At 46.8% G+C, this 21,288-nt stretch overlaps 1 protein-coding gene across 1 annotated transcript in view; it reads right to left on the reverse strand.

Annotated features, from left to right (window-relative positions):
* VAV1 (vav guanine nucleotide exchange factor 1) overlaps positions 1 to 21,288 on the reverse strand; it is a 292,912-nt gene that overhangs the window by 33,857 nt on the left and 237,767 nt on the right. Inside the window, exon 25 of the mRNA XM_063954104.1 lies at positions 19,487 to 19,598. Coding sequence (XP_063810174.1) covers positions 19,487 to 19,598 — 112 coding nt within the window. The remainder of the gene's footprint in view (positions 1 to 19,486; positions 19,599 to 21,288) is intronic.

Here is a 21,288-nt window from a genome sequence, read left to right on the forward strand (position 1 = left end):
ATGGTAAATACTAGTGATGAGCAGGTTCGGTTCCTCGGAATCCGAACCCCCCCGAACTTCACCCATTTTACACGGTTCCGAGGCGGATTCGAATCTCCCCGCCTTGCTCGGTTAACCCGAGCGCGCCCGAACGTCATCATCCCGCTGTCGGATTCTCGCGAGATTCGTATTCTATATAAGGAGCCGCGCGTCGCCGCCATTTTCACTCGTGCTTTGGAGATGATAGGGAGAGGACGTGTGCAGCGTTCTCTCAGTTGTGTTCAGTGTGCTGCAAATATCTGTGCTCAGTGTGCTGCAAATATCTGTGCTCAGTGTGCTTGCAAATATCTGTGCTCAGTGTGCTGAAAATATCTACGTTCTCTGCCTGAAAAACGCTCCATATCTGTGCTGCATTGTAGTATATAGTAGGAGGACAGTGCAGAATTCTGCTGACCAGTGACCACCAGTATTATATCAGTACGGTACAGTAGTCCACTGCTCTACCTACCTCTGTGTCGTCAAGTATACTATCCATCCATACCTGTGGTGCATTTAAGTTTTGCGCAGTATATATAGTAGGAGGACAGTGCATCATTTTGCTGACCACCAGTATATAATATATAGCAGTATGGTACAGTAGGCCACTGCTCTACCTACCTCTGTGTCGTCAAGTATACTATCCATCCATACCTGTGGTGCATTTTAGTTGTTGTGCACAGTAGTAGGAGGACAGTGCATAATTTTGCTGACCACCAGTATATAATATATAGCAGTACGGTACAGTAGTCCACTGCTCTACCTACCTCTGTGTCGTCAAGTATACTATCCATCCATACCTGTGGTGCATTTTAGTTGTTGTGCGCAGTATATATAGTAGAAGGACAGTGCATAATTTTGCTGACCACCAGTATATAATATATAGCAGTACGGTACAGTAGTCCACTGCTCTACCTACCTCTGTGTCGTCAAGTATACTATCCATCCATACCTGTGGTGCATTTAAGTTTTGCGCAGTATATATAGTAGGAGGACAGTGCATAATTTTGCTGACCACCAGTATCTAATATATAGCAGTACGGTACAGTAGGCCATTGCTATTGATATATTACTGGCATATAATTCCACACATTAAAAAATGGAGAACAAAAATGTGAAGGGTAAAATAGGGAAAGATCAAGATCCACTTCCACCTCATGCTGAAGCTGCTGCCACTAGTCATAGCCGAGATGACGAAATGCCATCAACGTTGTCTGCCAAGGCCGATGCCCAATGTCATAGTAGAGAGCATGTAAAATCCAAAAAACCAAAGTTCAGTAAAATGACCCAAAAATCTAAATTAAAAGCGTCTGAGGAGAAGCGTAAACTTGCCAATATGCCATTTACAACACGGAGTGGCAAGGAACGGCTGAGACCCTGGCCTATGTTCATGGCTAGTGGTTCAGATTCACATGAGGATGGAAGCACTCATCCTCTCGCTAGAAAACTGCAGTGCCACTCCTAGATGGGCCAGGTGTTTGTGTCGGCCACTTGGGTCGCTTAGCTTAGTCACACAGCTACCTCATTGCACCTCTTTTTTTCTTTGCATCATGTGCTGTTTGGGGACTATTTTTTAAATCTGCCATCCTGTCTGACACTGCAGTGCCACTCCTAGATGGTCCAGGTGTTTGTGTCGGCCACTTGGGTCGCTTAGCTTAGTCACACAGAGACCTTGGTGCACCTCTTTTTTTCTTTGCATCATGTGCTGTTTGGGGACTATTTTTTGAAGTGCCATCCTGTCTGACACTGCAGTGCCACTCCTAGATGGGCCAGGTGTTTGTGTCGGCCACTTGGGTCGCTTAGCTTAGTCATCCAGTGACCTCGGTGCAAATTTTAGGACTAAAAATAATATTGTGAGGTGTTCAGAATAGACTGGAAATGAGTGGAAATTATGGTTATTGAGGTTAATAATACTATGGGATCAAAATGACCCCCAAATTCTATGATTTATGCTGTTTTTGAGGGTTTTTTGTAAAAAAAACACCCGAATCCAAAACACACCCGAATCCGACAAAAAATTTTCAGGGAGGTTTTGCCAAAACGCGTCCGAATCCAAAACCAAAACACAAAACCCGGAAAATGTCCGGTGCACATCACTAGTAAATACATGTATAGCCTCTGATTTACAAATCCCAGCCAGTAAAAAAATCATTGTTGCTGAGGCAGGATCGTGCCATTACAGGGGGTGGGGCTTCTCCTCAGACTTGCCAGACACTCACTCAGTGCCATTTTCTCCTGCAGATCACAGAGAGAAGCTGACAGACAGTGTTTCCTCCTCATAACAACTCTGAAACAAGTACCAGGGTGTTATAGAGGGGGGAGTGTTTATTACATAAGGTGAGCGTGCCTAGTATTGAAATAAAGCGCTAAAGGTTTTGTATAATAAATATACATATACAATTCTCTTCATATAGGGCGCAGTGTGTGAACGTGAACTGGCAAATCTCTCTGCGTTTCTCTGACAGATTTTAGTGTGGGTCTGTCACCGATAGCTCCCCTGTATGATTGTGGTGTGAAAGTGCACGTTTGTGACATGTCAGACAATGGAGAGAGTAATATGTCAAAGCTTTCTAGAAAATTCTCTGAGTCTGAACAACAGACAAAATACTGGAGAAAGTCAGTGGAGAATATACTATTTGCTGATCTCCAAGTCATCCACACGGGACCCCTCAAGTTCCCAAAAAAGGTCACTTGCGCAGATTATTTAAGGTGACACAGACACAGATTCCGACACAGGTGTCGACACTGGGGACTTGAGAGCGGTGGACCCCAAGTTAGCAAAAAGCATTCAATGTTTGATAATCGCTATTATGAAGGTATTAGAGATTACAGAAACAACACCTGAACCTGAGGAAAAGGCTTATTTTAATTTAAATAAGAAACCGGTGATAACTTTTCCTCCTTCAAAGGAATTGAATACATTCTTTGAAAAATCCTGGCCTAACCCAGAAAAGAAATTTCATAATCCTAGAAGAATACGTTTAGCGTACCCCTTTCCTGAAGAAGACAGGAAAAGATGGGAGTCACCCCCCATGGTAGACACCTCAGTTTCTAGTTTGTCTAAGAAAATCATTTTACCTGCCCCAGGGTCGGCTTCATTAAAGGAGCCTGCTGACCGTAAGTTAAAGACGACCTTAAAATCCCTTTATATGGCTACCGGAACGTTACTCAGGCCCACCATTGCTTGTGCATGGGTAGGTAACGCTATTGAAAAATGGTCAGACAACTTACTAGTCATAGGCGTGCGCAGCTAATTTTATTAGGGGGTGCACCCCCGGAGGGGCATGTCTAGCACCACCTTTTGGGCATATCAAGGACCGCCTTTCTAGCACTACCCATAGACATGTCTAGAACTATTTTACATTCTTGCAGTATAATCATATGGCTTGGTATAATTTCTCTCTAATAATAAAGTAGATATAATACACCCCAGAGAAAAATAATGAAATATAATGGTGCAACCACCAGGCAGTACTGACGGTCTGCTACGGCATAACCCTGAGTGCTAGCTGACGCTGTACCCTATTCACTGCTTGCACTTCCCCAATCTATCCCTGACCCAGTGGCGGAACTAGAGAGTGATGGGCCTAGGTCCAAAATTCACATTATGCCACACAGTATGAGCTGAAATTCCCATTACGCCACACAGTATGAGCAAAACTTCACATTACACCACACGGTATGAGCTGAAATTCATATTAAGCCACACAGTATGTGCTGAAAATCACATTACCCCACACAGTATGAGCCGAAATTCACATTACCCCACACAGTATGAGCCAAAATTCACATTACGCCACACAGTATGAGCCAAAATTCACATTACGCCACACAGTATGAGCCAAATTCACATTACACCACACGGTATGAGCCAAAATTCACATTACGCCACACAGTATGAGCCAAAATTCACATTACGCCACACAGTATGAGCCAAATTCACATTACACCACACGGTATGAGCCAAATTCACATTACCCCACACAGTATGAGCCAAATTCACATTACACCACACGGTATGAGCCAAATTCACATTACCCCACACAGTATGAGCCAAATTCACATTACGCCACACAGTATGAGCCAAATTCACATTACACCACACGGTATGAGCCAAATTCACATTACACCACACGGTATGAGCCAAATTCACATTACCCCACACAGTATGAGCCAAAATTCACATTACGCCACACAGTATGAGCCAAATTCACATTACACCACACGGTATGAGCCAAAATTCACATTACGCCACACAGTATGAGCCAAAATTCACATTACACCACACAGTATGAGCCAAATTCACATTACACCACACGGTATGAGCCAAAATTCACATTACCCCACACAGTATGAGCCAAATTCACATTACCCCACACAGTATGAGCCAAATTCACATTACCCCACACAGTATGAGCCAAATTCACATTACCCCACACAGTATGAGCCAAATTCACATTACACCACACGGTATGAGCCAAATTCACATTACACCACACAGTATGAGCCAAAATTCAGATTACCCCACACAGTATGAGCCAAAATTCACATTACACCACACAGTATGAGCCAAATTCACATTACCCCACACAGTATGAGCCAAATTCACATTACCCCACACAGTATGAGCCAAAATTCAGATTACCCCACACAGTATGAGCCAAAATTCAGATTACCCCACACAGTATGAGCCAAAATTCAGATTACCCCACACAGTATGAGCCAAAATTCAGATTACCCCACACAGTATGAGACGAAACTCACATTACGCCACACAGTATGAGCCAAAACTCACGTTATGTCACACAGTATGAGCCGGAATTCACATTATGCAAACACTATGCCACCAGCAGTGCCAGATACTGTACACATAATACCCCCGTAGTGCTCACTATTATTACAATAGTATAACACATCATTAATAATAAATATTTTGAGGGATACAAATAATCAATAGTAATAAAAAAAATCCAAATTTAACATATTAAACAGAGCTGTCTCAGTGACACACTGACAGATAGCGTGTCTTAAGGCCCATACACACTGGGCGATTTTGAGCTGAGAGTTGGACGGCTTTTCATAGCGTCCTGTTATTGATAGCCGTTCACCCCCGCTGACATCGCTGGGTGATTTTCAGCCCAGTGATCATCGCTGTGCATACACGCTGGGCAAAAATGCCCAGTGTGTGTATGCACCTTTACACTCTCTGCTGAGTGCTGAACTGTCTCAGGCTTGCTCAGCTTAGTTCTCCGCTCCGGTGGTGGATCCCTGACGACGGGGTATAGCCCCGAAACGCCGTAGGATGGATTAAACGGAGTCCTTTTGCATTACTACCTGTATAATATATATATATATATATATATATATATCTTCAGAAAAAAACAATGGCCGGCACCCCTAGGAGATGTTAATAATTAAACCACATCACAGCATGTCACCAATCACGTAGTACACATACACACACAGCATACATTGACACAGTAAACTCAATTAATAGTGTACATACACATAGATGACATACATACATCACACATAGCCACAGGCGTGCGCAGAGACTGACTGGCGGGTGCCGCTCCGGACTTCCCCCCACTCCACGGCATTATAGTGTTCTCTCACCTCCTCTGTCCTGGATATAGCCTGCTCACCTGGTCCGCTCACCTGGTCCGCCCAGGTGAGCAGTTTATATCCAGGACAGGGGAGGTGAGAGAACATTATAATGCCGTGGAGGGGGGGAAGTCCGGAGCGGCACCCGCCAGTCAGTCTCTGCGCACGCCTGTGCACATAGCAGTAGTACACAACATGCATACATACAGTAGACACACATAGTAGCATAGATATACACAGCATACACATCTGACACCATAGTATACATACTGTAGTGTACACACACATCTCTTTCACAAAAAAATAAAAGAGCCACTATAATTGCGAGAGCCTACCCGGCCAGCATCTTTAATCAGACGGCCACGTACCCATCCCCCACCGGACTCGCTGCTACCGCCGTCACCCACTGACAAGCATCTCATACCTACAGACAGGAGACGCTGCATCCGTCTAGGCCAGTCCAGCCCTATGAGAAGGAAAATGACTGAGGAGCAGCTCTCACTCACCCCCCTGCGTGCGCGTAGCCGCTGGAGGAGACTGGAGAGCGCGGGCGGGAGGCGGAGCTTAACATCAGTCACGCCATGTGCGGCTGGGCAGCCGTTCGAGACACCGCAATGATCCTCTATAAATATATTGTCAGCGGCGGCGGGCGGCGGGTGCAGCAACACAGTTTGACAGTGACAGACTGCAATGAGCAGCGCTGGCACTGCAGTGGCTCATCGCGATCATCGCAGGCGTGGAGTGTGGGGGGTGCCGGACATTAGGGGGTGCCTGTGCGCACCAGGCACCCCCCGTGCGCACGCCTATGTTACTAGCAAATATAGACACAGTTGATAACGATGATATGGTCTTAACTCTCGGTCACATAAAGGATTCTGCAGGATACTTGGTGGAAGCTATGAAGGATATTGGTTTATTAGTATCAAAATCCTCAGCTATGGCGATTTCAGCTCGCAGAGCACTGTGGATTCGCCAATGGAATGCAGATGCAAAATCAAAAATGAATATTGAAGCGCTCCCCTACAAGGGTGAGGTGCTATTTGGGGACCAGATGGATGCCATGATTTCAATGACTACCTCAGGTAAATCAGCATTTCTTCCTTATGCAGCGACACCTGCAAAGAAAGCATATAATTCGCATCTGATGCAGTCCTTTTGGCCCAACAAACACAAAAAAGCCAAAGGTACCCCCTTCTTCGCAGGAAGAGGGTGGGGAAGAGGTAGGAAACCTACAACAGCATCAGGATCGCAGGAGCAGAAGTCAGCCGCTGCTTCTGTTAAAACCACAGAATGACGCTGGGGCTCCCCTACGGGGGCAGGGCCGGTTCTTGCCCTTGTGGCGCCCCGGGCAAAAGTTAGGGGCGTGGCTTAATATGGGGTTGTGGTCAGTCACGCCCCCATTTGTAGCGCCGCTGAAAGGAAAAAAAAAAAGTATACTTACTATCCCCGCTCCTGATTCCAGACCCTGCAGACCGGCGCCGCTCTTCTCCTCGGATCTATGGGAGAGACGTCAGTCATGACGTCTCTCCCATAGCACAGCATAGGCACTAGAGGTCAATTATGACCCCTAGCGTCTGTGCCACAATGCTGTGCGGTGCGCGATGACGTCATCGCGCACCGCACACCAAAGGTCCTCTCCATGAAGGGAAACTAGACGCTTGGCGTCTGATTCCTTTCATAGCGGGGGAGGACCAGCGCCACGAAGGGAAACCAGACGCGTAGCGTCTGGTTCCCTTCTCACAGCGGGAGGGGGGGCACAGCTGGGGGACACTGCTGGGGCGCACACTGCACAGTGGCGGATCTTGCCATGGTGCGGCACCCTCCGGATGGCGCCGGCGCCCTCCGGAAGGCGGCGCCCCGGGCAAAAGTCCTGCTTGCCCGTGGCAAGATCCGCCACTGTACGGGGGTCTGCTCAGGTGGGGGGCGCGTCTAAAACTCTTCAGCCAGATGTGGGTACAATCAGATCTGGATCCTTGGATACTACAAATAGTATCCCAAGGTTACAAGTTAGAGTTTCAAGATCTCCCCCTATGCCGATTTTTCAAATCAGCCTTACCAGTTTCTGTTCAAGACAGAAGAAATATAACGGAAGCAATACAGAAATTATGTCAGGACGAGGTAATAACCTTAGTCCCTTGGCTACAACAGGAAAAAGGATTTTATTTAAGCCTGTTTGTGGTACCGAAGCCGGTAAACCTAAAATCGTTGTATCTTTACCTAAAAAGGTTCAAATTCAAGATAGAGTCCCTGAGGGGCGTGGCCTAGCTGGAGCTGTGGCAGGACGTGGGCTTGAGGAGCTCCTGCTTCTTAACTTCTCCTTCAGCCATAAATACCTGGGGTAGCTGGGAAATTCCCCCCTTACTGACAGCCTGCACCGATCTGGGACCCCAAGGCGTGGACTGCGGAGCCGGGAGGTCCTTAACTGGGCCTCTGCGGGTTGCGGCCCACGCCGGTTCCTGAATCCCCGGGCTCGATTTTCAAATCATCCCCGCCGCGGGCCCGCGACCAGCGGAGAAAACCCCTGGCCTTCCCCACGTTTATGCCGCTGACTACCGGGTCCTCTGGGCCCCGTGGACCGGTGCCTGCGGTCCGGACGTGTTCCCCCCAGCAACTTTGACGGGGAATCCGGGGGCCGGAGGCGGCAGCGGGAACCTGGAGGCGGGTGCGCGGCTGGCAGCTTCTCGGCTGCACCCGGCGCAGTGATCTCCGGAGCGGGAGCCGAAACATCAGCTGACTCCCTGTGCCCGGGCAACGGCGGAGAGGGACTAATTGGAGGACGGGGTGAGTTAGGCCCCTCATATATAAGAGGAGCCGGACCCCCCCTGAATTCCCCCCCCCCCCCTGCTCTTGGGTGGACGAGGAGAGAGAGGCCCCACAGACTATACGGTGGCCTTGTTGATAAACCTCAGGGCTAATTCCCCCGTACAGCAGCTCACAACGCTGAACCCCTCTCCTCTTTTCTTCTCCAGTGCAGCCCCCCCTGCGGAATACTCCTGTCTCCCACTATATTGCATTACTTACCACACTATAGCTGGTTGCTGGCCTGGAGGCTCCATCTAGTGTCCGCTTTGATATACTACGCTCTCCCTTGGAAGGAGGCTCTGCTCGCACATGATGGCTATGATTTGATCTGATTACTACTTCTCCCTCCACCGCCCCGGCCCGGGATATGCACTGATTGGTAACCCATTGTGTGGAACCCTCGCTCTCAACACTTGCAATTTTGACAGTTTCCCCAGCTCATCCTGACCTCTGTTATGCCTCCCAAGCGTCAGAAAGCCTCCAAATCTGTGTCGCCAATAACATTCTTTAAATCTTCCCCTCAACCTCCTAAAAAAATGGGAGATAAACCTCAGGTGAAGAAGGCTGACCCCCCGCCTCCCCCTCCTGCCTCTGACATATCTCCCCCGAGACAGCCCTCCCCATCCATGGAAGCTGTCAACGACTCTGATGCGTTAACAGTGGGTACAATGAAATTGCTCATGTCGCAATTTAAATCAGACATCGCGGCAGAGTTTCGCTCCACTCTCCAGGCATGTCAGTAATCCATCTACGAGATTGGAGATCGTACCAACCATCTGGAAACGAACATGGAGGAGGTGGTGGGGTCCCACAACCATCTATTGGACTCCCACATTAACCTAGAGGGTGAGGTGCACAGGCTTAGAGATAGGATCGTAGATCTCGAGGACAGATCTAGACGAAGCAATATTAAAATGCACGGGGTTCCTGAGGAGATATCTAACAGTAGCCTCCATGATTTCGCTGTTAACTTATTCGGAAAACTCCTACCGCAGGCCGCATCAGCTGATCTCCTTATTGATAGGATCCACAGACTTCCTAAGGCCAGAGCAGCCCCGGACCACGCTACAAGGGATGTTTTGATGAAAATGCACTATTTTCATATTAAAGAAGCAATCCTTAAAGCATCAAGACCATCATCAGATACTGCAAAGGCCCTTGGGGACCTGCAACTGTTTGGAGACCTGTCTCAAACTACCCTCCTCAAACGTCGCTCCTTTCAACCCATTACACTGGCCCTGAGGAAGGCCAATATTTCTTACCGCTGGGGATTTCCTGTCAAGCTTCTCATTGCACGCGAGGGTTCCATGATCGTGATTGACAACGTCGAAGAAGGAATGAAACTCCTGAGCTCCTGGAACATTACGAGTCCATCCGGGGGGGGGTCCCTCCCCTCAGCGTAAACTCCAGCAGGACTGGTCCACAGTGAAGTAGGAGTCAAGTCTAGGCGATGGCTGTCTCTTTATTTGTTGCATTTAAAGTATATATTGCTTTGATACATGCATTCCCTCCTTCTACCTTCGCTTGTCAATGTTTCCTCCATATTCCTATGTGTTCTGTTATATATGTTCTTAGAGAGGTTTAAATTCTAGAGGAGGGTGAGTGCGGCCAGGAACTACCTTTACGATAGACCGGTCAATTCAAAGTGTTATTTTTTTCTTCTTCTCCTTCTTGTTATTGTTACCTATTTAGGTGTATTACAACATGTAGATTTAGCGTTGCTGGGCTGTTGGCTTGGCTTCCCCCATGGGGCCCCCCTCCCTCCTCCGTAGTGCCATGGGTAATCCCCGGATGGTGTATTGGGGTTGGGGGGGGGGAGCTGAGTCGGGGGTTCACGCCTGTCCTTGGGCGGGGGTGGTGGATGGTTATCATGCCACTAACCCCCAACGGTTCTACACAGATGCCTGGACAAGGCGTCTGGTTTTGGTCTCAAAGGAGACTAGTTATGTTCTTTGCTGTTTTTTATTTCTTGCGTTTTGTTTTTGTTTTTTCTTCTGCTCCCCGTTTTGTAAGCCATTCTATGATACCTCTATTGTCGAGTATGTTTTGTTTACATCCTTTGATTCGCTTATGCTACGCAGTTCCTTTTCTTGACCCATGGTGAATGTTATCTCAATTAACGCTAAGGGGCTGAACTCTCCCCACAAGAGGAAACTAGCCCTTACTTACTTCGCTAAACAAAAGACGCATATTGCAGCCGTGCAGGAGACACACTTCCCAATTACTAATCCCCCGCGTTTATCTAACCCTAAATACCCCCAATGGTTTATGGTCAATGGCCCTGTTAAGAAGGCTGGGGTAGCTATTCTTATAGCCCATAATTGCCCGTTTGTGCTCTCGACCCAATACTCAGACCCAGACGGTAGATATCTAATACTGGTTGGCCATCTGGAAAAAGTTGAGGTAACCATTGCCTGCTGCTACGCGCCCAACGCCAAACAGATTCCTTTTTGTAGAAAGCTCTTTCAAGCCCTCCAGGAGAAGTCCAGGGGAGCTGTTTTGCTTCTGGGCGATTTTAATATAGCTCCGGATCCTAACATAGATAGATCCAACCCGCCTATACTTCCTCGTCCGCTAAAACCCTGCATGTCAGCCGGGGGCCCTTCAAAACCTTATTAGCTGAATACAACTGGTATGATGCCTGGCGAGTCAAACACCCCACGACACGAGATTACACCTTCTATTCGCATGTACATAGTTCATACTCCCGAATTGATCTGGCCATTGTAGATAGACCAACGTTAGCCTCTATACGCAAGATCACCATCTTACCAATGACTTGGTCGGATCACTCCCCTCTACTTCTGTGCTGGGATGTCTTCTCTTATAATGCTCCCCCGGGACCCTGGAGACTAGGTTCCCACCTCTTAAATAGACCTGAGGGTCTACAGGCTGTACAGACAGCTCTGGAGCTGTACTTATGCACTAATCAACCATCGGATACTTCCACGTTCACCCATTGGTGCGCGCTGAAAGCCGTGGTCCGAGGCTCAGCGATACAAATCGCGGCTAAATTGAAACGTGACTCACGCCAGCAACTCGCCTCGGCGGAGCAGGAGGTCGCCTCCCTGGAGAAGGCCCATAAGAAAGACCCCTCAAATAAAACCATTTTCTCTCAGCTCTTATCAGCCAGGGACAAAGTTAATTCCTTTGCGCTTGCTGAGGTCCACCGCAACATCCAGCGGCTTAATCAAACATATTACTCCCTAGGCAATAGAGCGGGTAGACTTCTTGCTCGCAAACTTCGTGGACGCAGAGCTCGGGAACGGATACAGGCAGTATATAATTCCAAAGGCACCAAGGTTATGGACCCCTCAGATATAGCCAACACGTTCGTGGACTACTATTGCCAACTATAAAATTTAAAAGATGACCCTGATACTCCTCAACCTGAGCCTCTGGAAATTTCTGAGTTCCTCCAGACTCTTCCTCTGCCATCTTTGTCGAAACAAGACACCGAACTCATTAACTCCCCATGGACCCTTGAGGAAGTAGAAACTGCCATTACCTCCCTTCCTCTTAATAAAGCCCCTGGCCCCGACGGTTATCCGTCTAACTTTTATAAGCAATTTAATAAACTGCTCGCCCCTACCTTATTAAATGTGTTTCATGAAGCCTCCACCAATTCTTATTTCCCGAAAGAAAAATGCTAGAATCCCAAATTGTAACAATTCAGAAACCCGGTAAATCACCCACTTCCGTCCAAAATTATCGCCCCATAGCTTTGCTTAACGTCGATGTTAAACTGTTTGCGAAACTAATAGCAAATAGACTTGATCCCCTTTTACCCGCCCTGATCGACCCAGATCAGGTTGGATTTGTAGTAGGTAGACAGGCTTCTGATAACACTAGGAGAGTGATCAATATCATCGAACACTGCCGACAGGCCGATCAACCTTTATTGCTCCTGTCACTTGATGCCGAAAAGGCATTCGACAGGCTCCATTGGAAATATATGCAGCACACGCTCCGTAGGTTTGGCATTAGAGGTCGCTTTCTCAGTTCTATACTAGCCTTATATTCCTGTCCATCGGCTAGAGTGTTCACAAATGGGTGCCACTCTGCGGGATTTGAAATTACTAATGGTACCCGTCAGGGATGTCCCTTATCCCCGTTAATATTCGCTCTTGCGATTGAACCATTAGCGGAATGTATTAGAAGAGATAATCTAATTTTGGGACCCCCTATAGGTGGGAAACAGCACAAGATAAGTCTCTTTGCGGATGACATTTTGCTATGTCTCTTGCAACCGAGATCTTCCTTACCCCGCCTACATGCTGTCCTTGACCGATATGCTAAAATGTCGTATTACAAGCTTAATACCGCTAAAACCGAAGCCCTCCCATTGAACATAAATACAGATGAGGTCCTCTCCTTGAAAACAAAGTATAAATACTCCTGGCAATCACTATCTCTTCGATACCTGGGAGTTCACCTCTCTAGGGAGGCAGATCTCCTGACATGTAGCTTCGGCCCACTTCTCGCAGCATTTAGAACACTTACCAAAGATTGGATGTTGCAGGATGTCTCCTGGCTTGGGCGCGTGGCGGCGGCAAAAATGCAGCTTCTACCGAAGCTAATGTACCTTTTTAGAACTATCCCTCGCCCCTTCCCGAAGAAAACTTGTAACGATTTCAATAAGATCCTCTCCAACTACATCTGGGGGGGGGGGGGGGGGGGGGGAACAAAAATAGCTAGATCCACCCTTTCAGCCCCAAAGGTCAAGGGAGGAGCAGCTTACCCTGATATACAAAACTACCACAAAGCGTGCATTTTGAGCCACATCAGAGATTGGGTCGACGCGGATATAGTGAAGCCATGGGTACTTGTCGAACAGACAACAGTGTCTCCATACTGCCTTGCAGATCTGTTGTGGCTCCCAATGTCTGCTATCCCTACGTCGGTTAATAAAAGTAAAGCGATCCAATGCACATTAAATGCCTGGCATACTCTCCTCTTACCCGAGGCTAAGCAATCTCTCCCCTTCCTCCAGCTTTCATTAAAAACGATAACTCTAATGATCCCTAACCTGTCCCTACTATCCTGGTCAGACCGGGGCCTACAGACCCTTCAGGATATTCATTGACAGGGTATGTTGGTCTCATTTACCCATCTACAAACGCATTTCCATATTCAGAAACAGGACTTCTATAAGTATCTCCAAATACGAAACTGGCTTTCCAGGCATCGCCCCAATCCCTCAGCTTCTGAATGTCTCCCCAAGATGCTCCCTCTCCTTGTCCGCACTAAACAGAGTCGGGGCAATGTCTCCAGATGGTATAATTACTTGATTTCGGAAATGACGACCCATACGTTTGGGTCCCAAGGTAGATGGGAGGCTGATCTGCCCAATGTTTTCACTGAAGAGATATGGTCGAGAATTTATCACTCATGTTTTAAAATTTCACGCTGTATAGGTCATTCAGAAATGTTTTTTAAACTAATCCACAGAGCATACCTCACCCCAGATCGGCTGCATAGGATATGGCCGGATGTCTCCCCCTACTGCTGGAGGGGCTGTGGACAAATTGGGAACATTATGCATGTGTTTTGGTCCTGCCCAATGTTACAACCTTTGTGGAAAGAAGTTTTTGTCTTGATCTCAGATGTGCTTGGATATACTGTCCCCTTAGATCCCCTCATAGCCCTATTTCACTACCCCCATCCGCACGTGGCTGTCTCAGATACGTACTTGCTGGGACACATTCTTATAGCTTCGAAAGCCTCCATAGCCCAATTCTGGAAATCAGCAAGGATACCTGACATTATAGCCATTAAAACTAAAATTCATAATCATCATGTTTTTGAAACGTCAGGTAAACTATACTCCCAGTCTGGCTTTCGTATCTTTGATAGCTGGTTGAAATGGGATGACTATGTCAGACGGAGTAACTCCCCCTGGGCTGGCATCCCACACCTTACTATTGATAATCTTACATCACCCCCCTTATACACATACATTTTAGCAGGAAATTAGTTTGACCACATAGACCTCATGTCAGGAGATCTCCTAATTCCCTATGTGTTCATGTGTTTCAATGAATATGATATACTTGACTATAATGTTTGCCATACAGATAGACATGTTGGCTTCCCCCCTCCCCCCCCCCCCCCCCCTCTTCTTTCTGCTCTATCTTTTTTTCTTTTTTTTTCTCTGCTTACATGTTTAACCAACTTCTTCACAGAAATTATGGCTAATGCTCCGTTGTTTGGTATTTGCGTGTTCTTTCATTGCAACTGTTATTCATAAACTTCAATAAAAACTATTGGGGAAAAAAAAAAAAAAAGATAGAGTCCCTGAAAGCAGTAATCTCCAGCTTGAAGGAGAAGGAATTTATGGTGTCGGTGGATATCAAGGATGCTTACTTGCATGTTCCCATTTACCCTCCACATCAAGCATACCTGAGATTTGCGTTTCAGGACTGCCACTACCAGTTCCAGACATTGCCATTCGGGCTCTCCACAGCACCAAGAGTATTCACCAAGGTGATGGCAGAGATGATGGTTCTCCTTCGCAAGAAAGGAGTCAACATAGATCCTTACCTGGACGATCTCCTGATAAAAGCGAGATCCAGGGAGAAGTTAGTGCAGAACATTGCACTATCCCTGATGTTGCTTCAACAGCATGGTTGGATCATAAACTTTCCAAAATCACAGTTGGAACCGACGATGAGATTATCATTTCTGGGAATGATACTGGACACCGAGGTACAGAAAGTATTTCTATCGGTGGAAAAGGCTCTGGAAATCCAGAAGATGGTCAAAAAAAATTGAAACCAGCACATGTGTCGATTCATCAGTGCATCCGCCTGCTGGGGAAGATGGTAGCAGCCTACGAGGCTCTACAGTATGGCCGATTCCATGCCAGGGTGTTCCAGTGGGATCTACTGGACAAGTGGTCCAGATCGCATCTACACATGCACCAGAGGATACTCCTGTTGACAAAATCCAGAATCTCGCTCCTGTGGTGGCTACGCAGTTCTCACCTCCTAGAGGGACGCAGGTTCGGGATTCAAGCCTGGATCCCAGTGACCACGGCTGCAAGTCTCCGAGGTTGGGGAGCAGTCACGCAAGGGTAAACCTTCCAAGGAAGATGGTCAAGTCAAGAAACACTACTTCACATAAACATTCTGGAGTTGAGAGCCGTTTACAACAGCCTTCTACAAGTGGCGCATCTTCTTCAAGATCGTCCCATACAGATCAAATCAGACAATGTAACAGCAGTGGCTTACATAAACCATCAGGGCGGAACGAAAAGCAGAGCGGCAATGGCAGAGGTGACAAAAATATTCCTCTGGGCAGAAAGACATGCAAGAGCTCTGTCAGCAGTCTTCATTTCGGGAGTGAACAACTGGGAAGCGGACTTCCTCAGCAGACACGATCTCCATCCAGGAGAATGGGGCCTCCACCAAAAAGTCTTTGCAGAGGTAGCAAGTCGTTGGGGCGTTCCTCAAGGAGACATGATGGCATCTCGTCTCAACAAGAAGCTTCAGAAATATTGTTCCAGGTTGAAAGACCCACAAGCAATAGCAATCGATGCACTGGTGATCCAGTGGGAGTTCCAGTCGATGTATGTGTTCCCTCCACTTCCACTAATACCAAAAATTCTCAAGATCATAAGAAGAGCAAAAGTTCGGGCGATCCTCATTGTCCCAGACTGGCCAAGGAGGGCTTGGTATCCAGATCTTCAGGAGTTACTGATAGAAGATCCTCGGCCTCTTCCTCTTCGCGAGGACCTGCTTCAGCAGGGGCCGTTTGTTTATCAATACTTACCGCGGCTATGTTTGACGGCATGGCTGTTGAGCGCCAGATCCTAGCCCAAAAGGGTATTCCCAACAAAGTCATTCCTACACTTATTCAGGAAAGGAGTAACATCTAGACATTACCATCGTATTTGGAGAAAATATGTATCTTGGTGTGAATCCAAGAATTCTCCAACGGTGGAGTTTCAATTAGGACGTCTTCTCCTATTTCTACAGGCTGGTGTGGATGCAGGCTTAAGATTGGGATCTATCAAGGTCCAAATTTCGGCCTTGTCCATTTTCTTTCAGAAACAGTTGGCTTCCCTTCCTGAGGTTCAAACGTTCGTGAAGGGGGTTCTGCACATCCAACCACCATTTGTGCCTCCTACGGCACCATGGGATCTTAACGTGATGTTGCAGTTCCTTCAATCAGATTGGTTTGAACCTCTGCAAGAGGTTGAGTTAAAGTTTCTTACTTGGAAAGTGGTCATGCTGATGGCCTTGGCATCGGCAAGGCGGGTGTCTGAGTTAGGGGCCTTGTCTCACAAGAGCCCTTATTTGATCTTTCATGAAGATAGGGCTGAACTAAGAACGCGTCAGCAATTTCTTCCAAAGGTTGTGTCTCCTTTCCATATGAACCAACCTATTGTGGTGCCAGTGGCTACTGACACCTCAGCTGTTTCAAAGTCCTTGGATGTGGTAAAAGCTTTGAAGACTTATGTCACGAGAACAGCTCGTATAAGGAAAACAGAAGCATTGTTTATCCTGTATGATCCCAACAAGATTGGGTGTCCTGCTTCTAAGCAGACGATTGCACGCTGGATCAGATGTACGATTCAGCATGCTCATTCCACGACAGGATTGCCGATACCAAGTTCGGTAAAGGCCCACTCTACGAGGAAAGTGGGTTCTTCCTGGGTGGCTGCCCGGGGTGTCTCGGCTTTACAGCTTTGCCAAACAGCTGCTACTTGGTCAGGGGCAAACACGTTTGCTAAGTTTCACAAGTTTAACACCTTGGCTGCTGACGACCTTAAATTTGGTCAGTCAGTTCTGCAGGAACATCCGCACTCTCCCGCCCGTACTGGGAGCTTTGGTACATCCCCATGGTACTAAATGGACCCCAGCATCCTCTAGGACATTAGAGAAAATAGGATTTAACATACCTACCGGTAAATCCTTTTCTCGTAGTCCGTAGAGGATGCTGGGCGCCTGCCCAGTGCTCCTTTTTTCCTGCATTATATTGGTTGAATGGTGTGAGCTGGTGTGAATCTCGCCACTAGCTTAAAGTAAATCCTTTTCTCAAAGTTTGTCCGTCTCCTTGGGCACAGTTCCTATACTGAGGTCTGGAGGAGGGGCACAGAGGGAGGAGCCAGTTCACACTGTAAAAAAAGTCTTAAAGTGCCAAAGGCTCCTGCGGACCCGTCTATACCCCATGGTATTAAATGGACCCCAGCATCCTCTACATACTACGAGAAAAGGATTTACCGTAGGTATATTAAAATCCTATTTTTCAAATGATGCTTGATTGCTCAACCACATCCTTGTGAATAAAAAGGGTCATGCACACTTCAGAAATCATTTATGTGTGTAGAAGGGGACTGGATCATGACGTTCATCTTTATTCAGAAGTCTGTTTCTATAACGCACTTTCTATAACAACACACCACAAAGGGTCTGATTTGTAAGGAATCACAGGGAAACGACTAATAAAATGCAAGCAGGAGCAGGAGTCTGTATCTGCGAGACCCCTGTGTTGCATCCAAGGACACAGTATTGAATCACCATTGCGACCAATGGTCGCAACGAAGCCGAAGCTTAATCAGAATGGCCATCAATCTGGTCAGCCAAGTACAGACTGTCCGCATCTGACAACGCATGCCCCTGGTCTTGGCACACCTACCAAACTGACCCGGTCACCGAACCCGAAATGCTGCATTGTGTCAATCATGCTGTGGCTAAGGGAGGGTCTGCAAGTGATACAGGGCCCGTTCTGCACATGCGCAGATCCCAAACCATCAGGTTTGCATACAAATCCGAATTAGGCCCATGTTCAATTAACTTTTCCAAGTAACCAAATATCGGATACTACAGAACGCCTTCTAGTGTTTGGTCCAGGAATGCACTCTATGGGAGGTATTCAATTGTTTGAAAAGTCAGTTGGGTGTCTGTTTTTTCCTATCTAATACACAGGAAAAAAGCAGACACCCAACCAACTTTTCAAACATTTTAATTCCCCCCTATGACTCTCTAAGCATGCCCTGGGATGCCTCTTGTATCTTGTCTGCTTCAGATTCCTTCCTCTGATCCAGCATGTGAAAGAAACTAAGGAGCTCATTCAGGTTGCATCGAAAACGCGATGGTACATTGGGGTAGATGTATTAACCTGGAAAAGGCATAAGGAAGTGATAAACCAGTGATAAATGCAAGGTGATAATCCACCATCCAATCAGCTCCTAACTGTTAATTTACATATGGAAGCTGATTGGCTGGTGTGTTTATCACCTTGCATTTATCACTGGTTTATCACTTCCTTATGCCTTCTCCAGATTAATACATCTGCCCCAGTATCTGCTATGAATGGTTGAGGGCAGGGTTGGACTGGCCCACCGGGGAACAGGGGAAACCACCGGTGGGCCCCACTGCCTGGCGGCCCCACCTCCTCTAGGGAATCAGGTTCCAGACTATGCACTTGATTTATACATTATACATATATTACCTTATATTGCACAGGACAATGGTGTATTCTCTACAGTGCATTTCTGTTATTAATCTGGTACATAATAATGTATGCACTAGCAGTCCATGCACTTTCAATGGCTAGCCAAGATTCTGATGTTTGGCCACATCCCTAAACATGGGCCCCTAAAAACGCATTCCCCCGGTGGGCCTTTAATGCCCCAGTCCGACACTGGTTGAGGGTGATCATCCAGTTTCAGTGTGACCTTAGCACAAAGCTGCTAAACCCTTGTAAAGATCTTGATTGGGCGTCTAAAGTCCTGGTATGTGCGCTTTGGGCGCCCAAACAACGGACTTTTACACATTTTTACTTGCACCTCTGGGGGCTGCAAGAAAAAAAATGTGATTGCTAATGGGCATCTGATTTGACCAACAATTGAATTGCTCTGATAGATGCCCATTCTTATAGACGCCCAGCAGGGGGCGCACAGAACATCTGAATCACCCTCAGCCTGTAAAAACACAAATAATTAACATAAAACCTGCCGTTACACTCTGAAACATGCTGACATGTTCCTCTCCCTTACTGTAACTATTTCCCAACAATGCTTGATGGTATTATAACGTAATAACTCAGTTATTATTACCTGTCTTTGTGTTTTCTTTCTTCTCTGGCTCTTTGAAAGGCAACTGTAGCGTTGTGTCCAAAAGTTTGAAGCAATCTTTTAATGGGTTAGATTGGTAAAATCCAACTAATTCCTGAAGAAACATGTTAAAGATTAGTCAAGTAACCATGCTGTAAACATCTGCCTCTTTATCACATCTGTGATGATCTGTATCACTATCTAATGTGTTCACGCCCATCTCCCATTTATACACTGTGCAGACGTTGTAGTTTCTGTATTGGAGCAGCATTCTCAGCACTTTGTATATGGAAACCTCACGGATGCCATGATGTGATGTAACATGGATTTCTAGGTCAGTTCTAGAGGTTATGTTAAATGCATGGGAGACTTGATTCAGGCCTTACAAGTAATACTAGTACTGTAAAGCCATGCAATATTCATCTGTATAATCATTGCTATATCATTGCTAATAAATATCATTTGCATTGGATTTGTTAATTTTTTAAACAGTAGAGACTAACGGAAATCTCAAGTGGACCCTTAAGGTTTCCAATTACAAATATAAATAAAAAAATACAGCATTACTGAAATGTATTCCTATGGGGGGGAAAATATGATAATTAGAAAAAAAAAAAAGTGCAGCTGTATATCTAGTATCTCCAAATACAAGAGAATTAAGGTCCATACACACGCTCTATGGAGGTAATTTCAAGTTGATCGCAGCAGGAAATTTTTTAGCAGTTGGGCAAAACCATGGGGGTCATTCCGAGTTGTTCGCTCGCAAGCTGCCTTTAGCAGCTTTGCACACGCTAAGCCGCCACCTACTGGGAGTGAATCTTAGCTTATCAAAATTGCGAACAAAAGATTAGCAAAATAGCGAATAGACACCTCTTAGCAGTTTCTGAGTAGCTCCACACTTACTCGGCATCTGCGATCAGTTCAGTCAGTGTCGTTCCTGGTTTGACGTCACAAACACACCCAGCGTTCGCCCAGACACTCCTCCGTTTCTCCAGCCACTCCCGCGTTTTTCCCAGAAACGGTAGCGTTTTTTCGCACACACCCATAAAACGGCCTGTTTCCGCCCAGAAACACCCACGTCCTGTCAATCACATTACGATCACCAGAACGAAGAAAAAAACTCGTAATGCCGTGAGTAAAATACCTAACTGCGTAACAAATTTACTTGGCGCAGTCGCACTGCGGACATTGCGCATGCGCATTAGCGACTAATCGCTCCATTGCGAGAAAAAAATACAGAGCGAACAACTCGGAATGACCCCCCCCCCCATGTGCACTGCAGGAAGGGCAGATATAACATGTGCAGAGAGAGTTAGATTTGGGTGTGGTGTGTTCAATCTGCAATCTAATTTGCAGTGTAAAAATAAAGCAGCCAGTATTTACCCTGCACAGAAACAAAATAACCCACCCAAATCTAACTCTTTCTGCACATGTTATATCTGCTCCACCTGCAGTGCACATGGTTTTGCCCAACTGCTAAAAAATTGCCTGCTGCGATCAACTTGGAATTACCCCCTATGAGCGACGTCGTCTAGTGGTTCCCCTCCCGGCCCGGGCGGTCGGGGGCCGCCCGTACACACTGAGCGATATGACAGTTCATAACGCTCAGTGACGTCACGCAGCCGCCGGCCGTGCATGCATCTCCTGGGCGAGAGTCCAGATAGAGCATCGACAGCAATGATCATTGCTGACCCGTGGGGCCGTGCATCGAACGTCGCTGGTGGCATACACACCTGCCGCGGTAATGAGCAACGTCGCTCAGGAAGAGGGAAAATGAGCGACATGGCTCATTTTCTCGACAAGTG

The sequence above is a fragment of the Pseudophryne corroboree genome, chromosome 2 (genome assembly GCF_028390025.1).
Source record: "Pseudophryne corroboree isolate aPseCor3 chromosome 2, aPseCor3.hap2, whole genome shotgun sequence".
Classification (NCBI taxonomy): Eukaryota; Metazoa; Chordata; class Amphibia; order Anura; family Myobatrachidae; genus Pseudophryne; species Pseudophryne corroboree.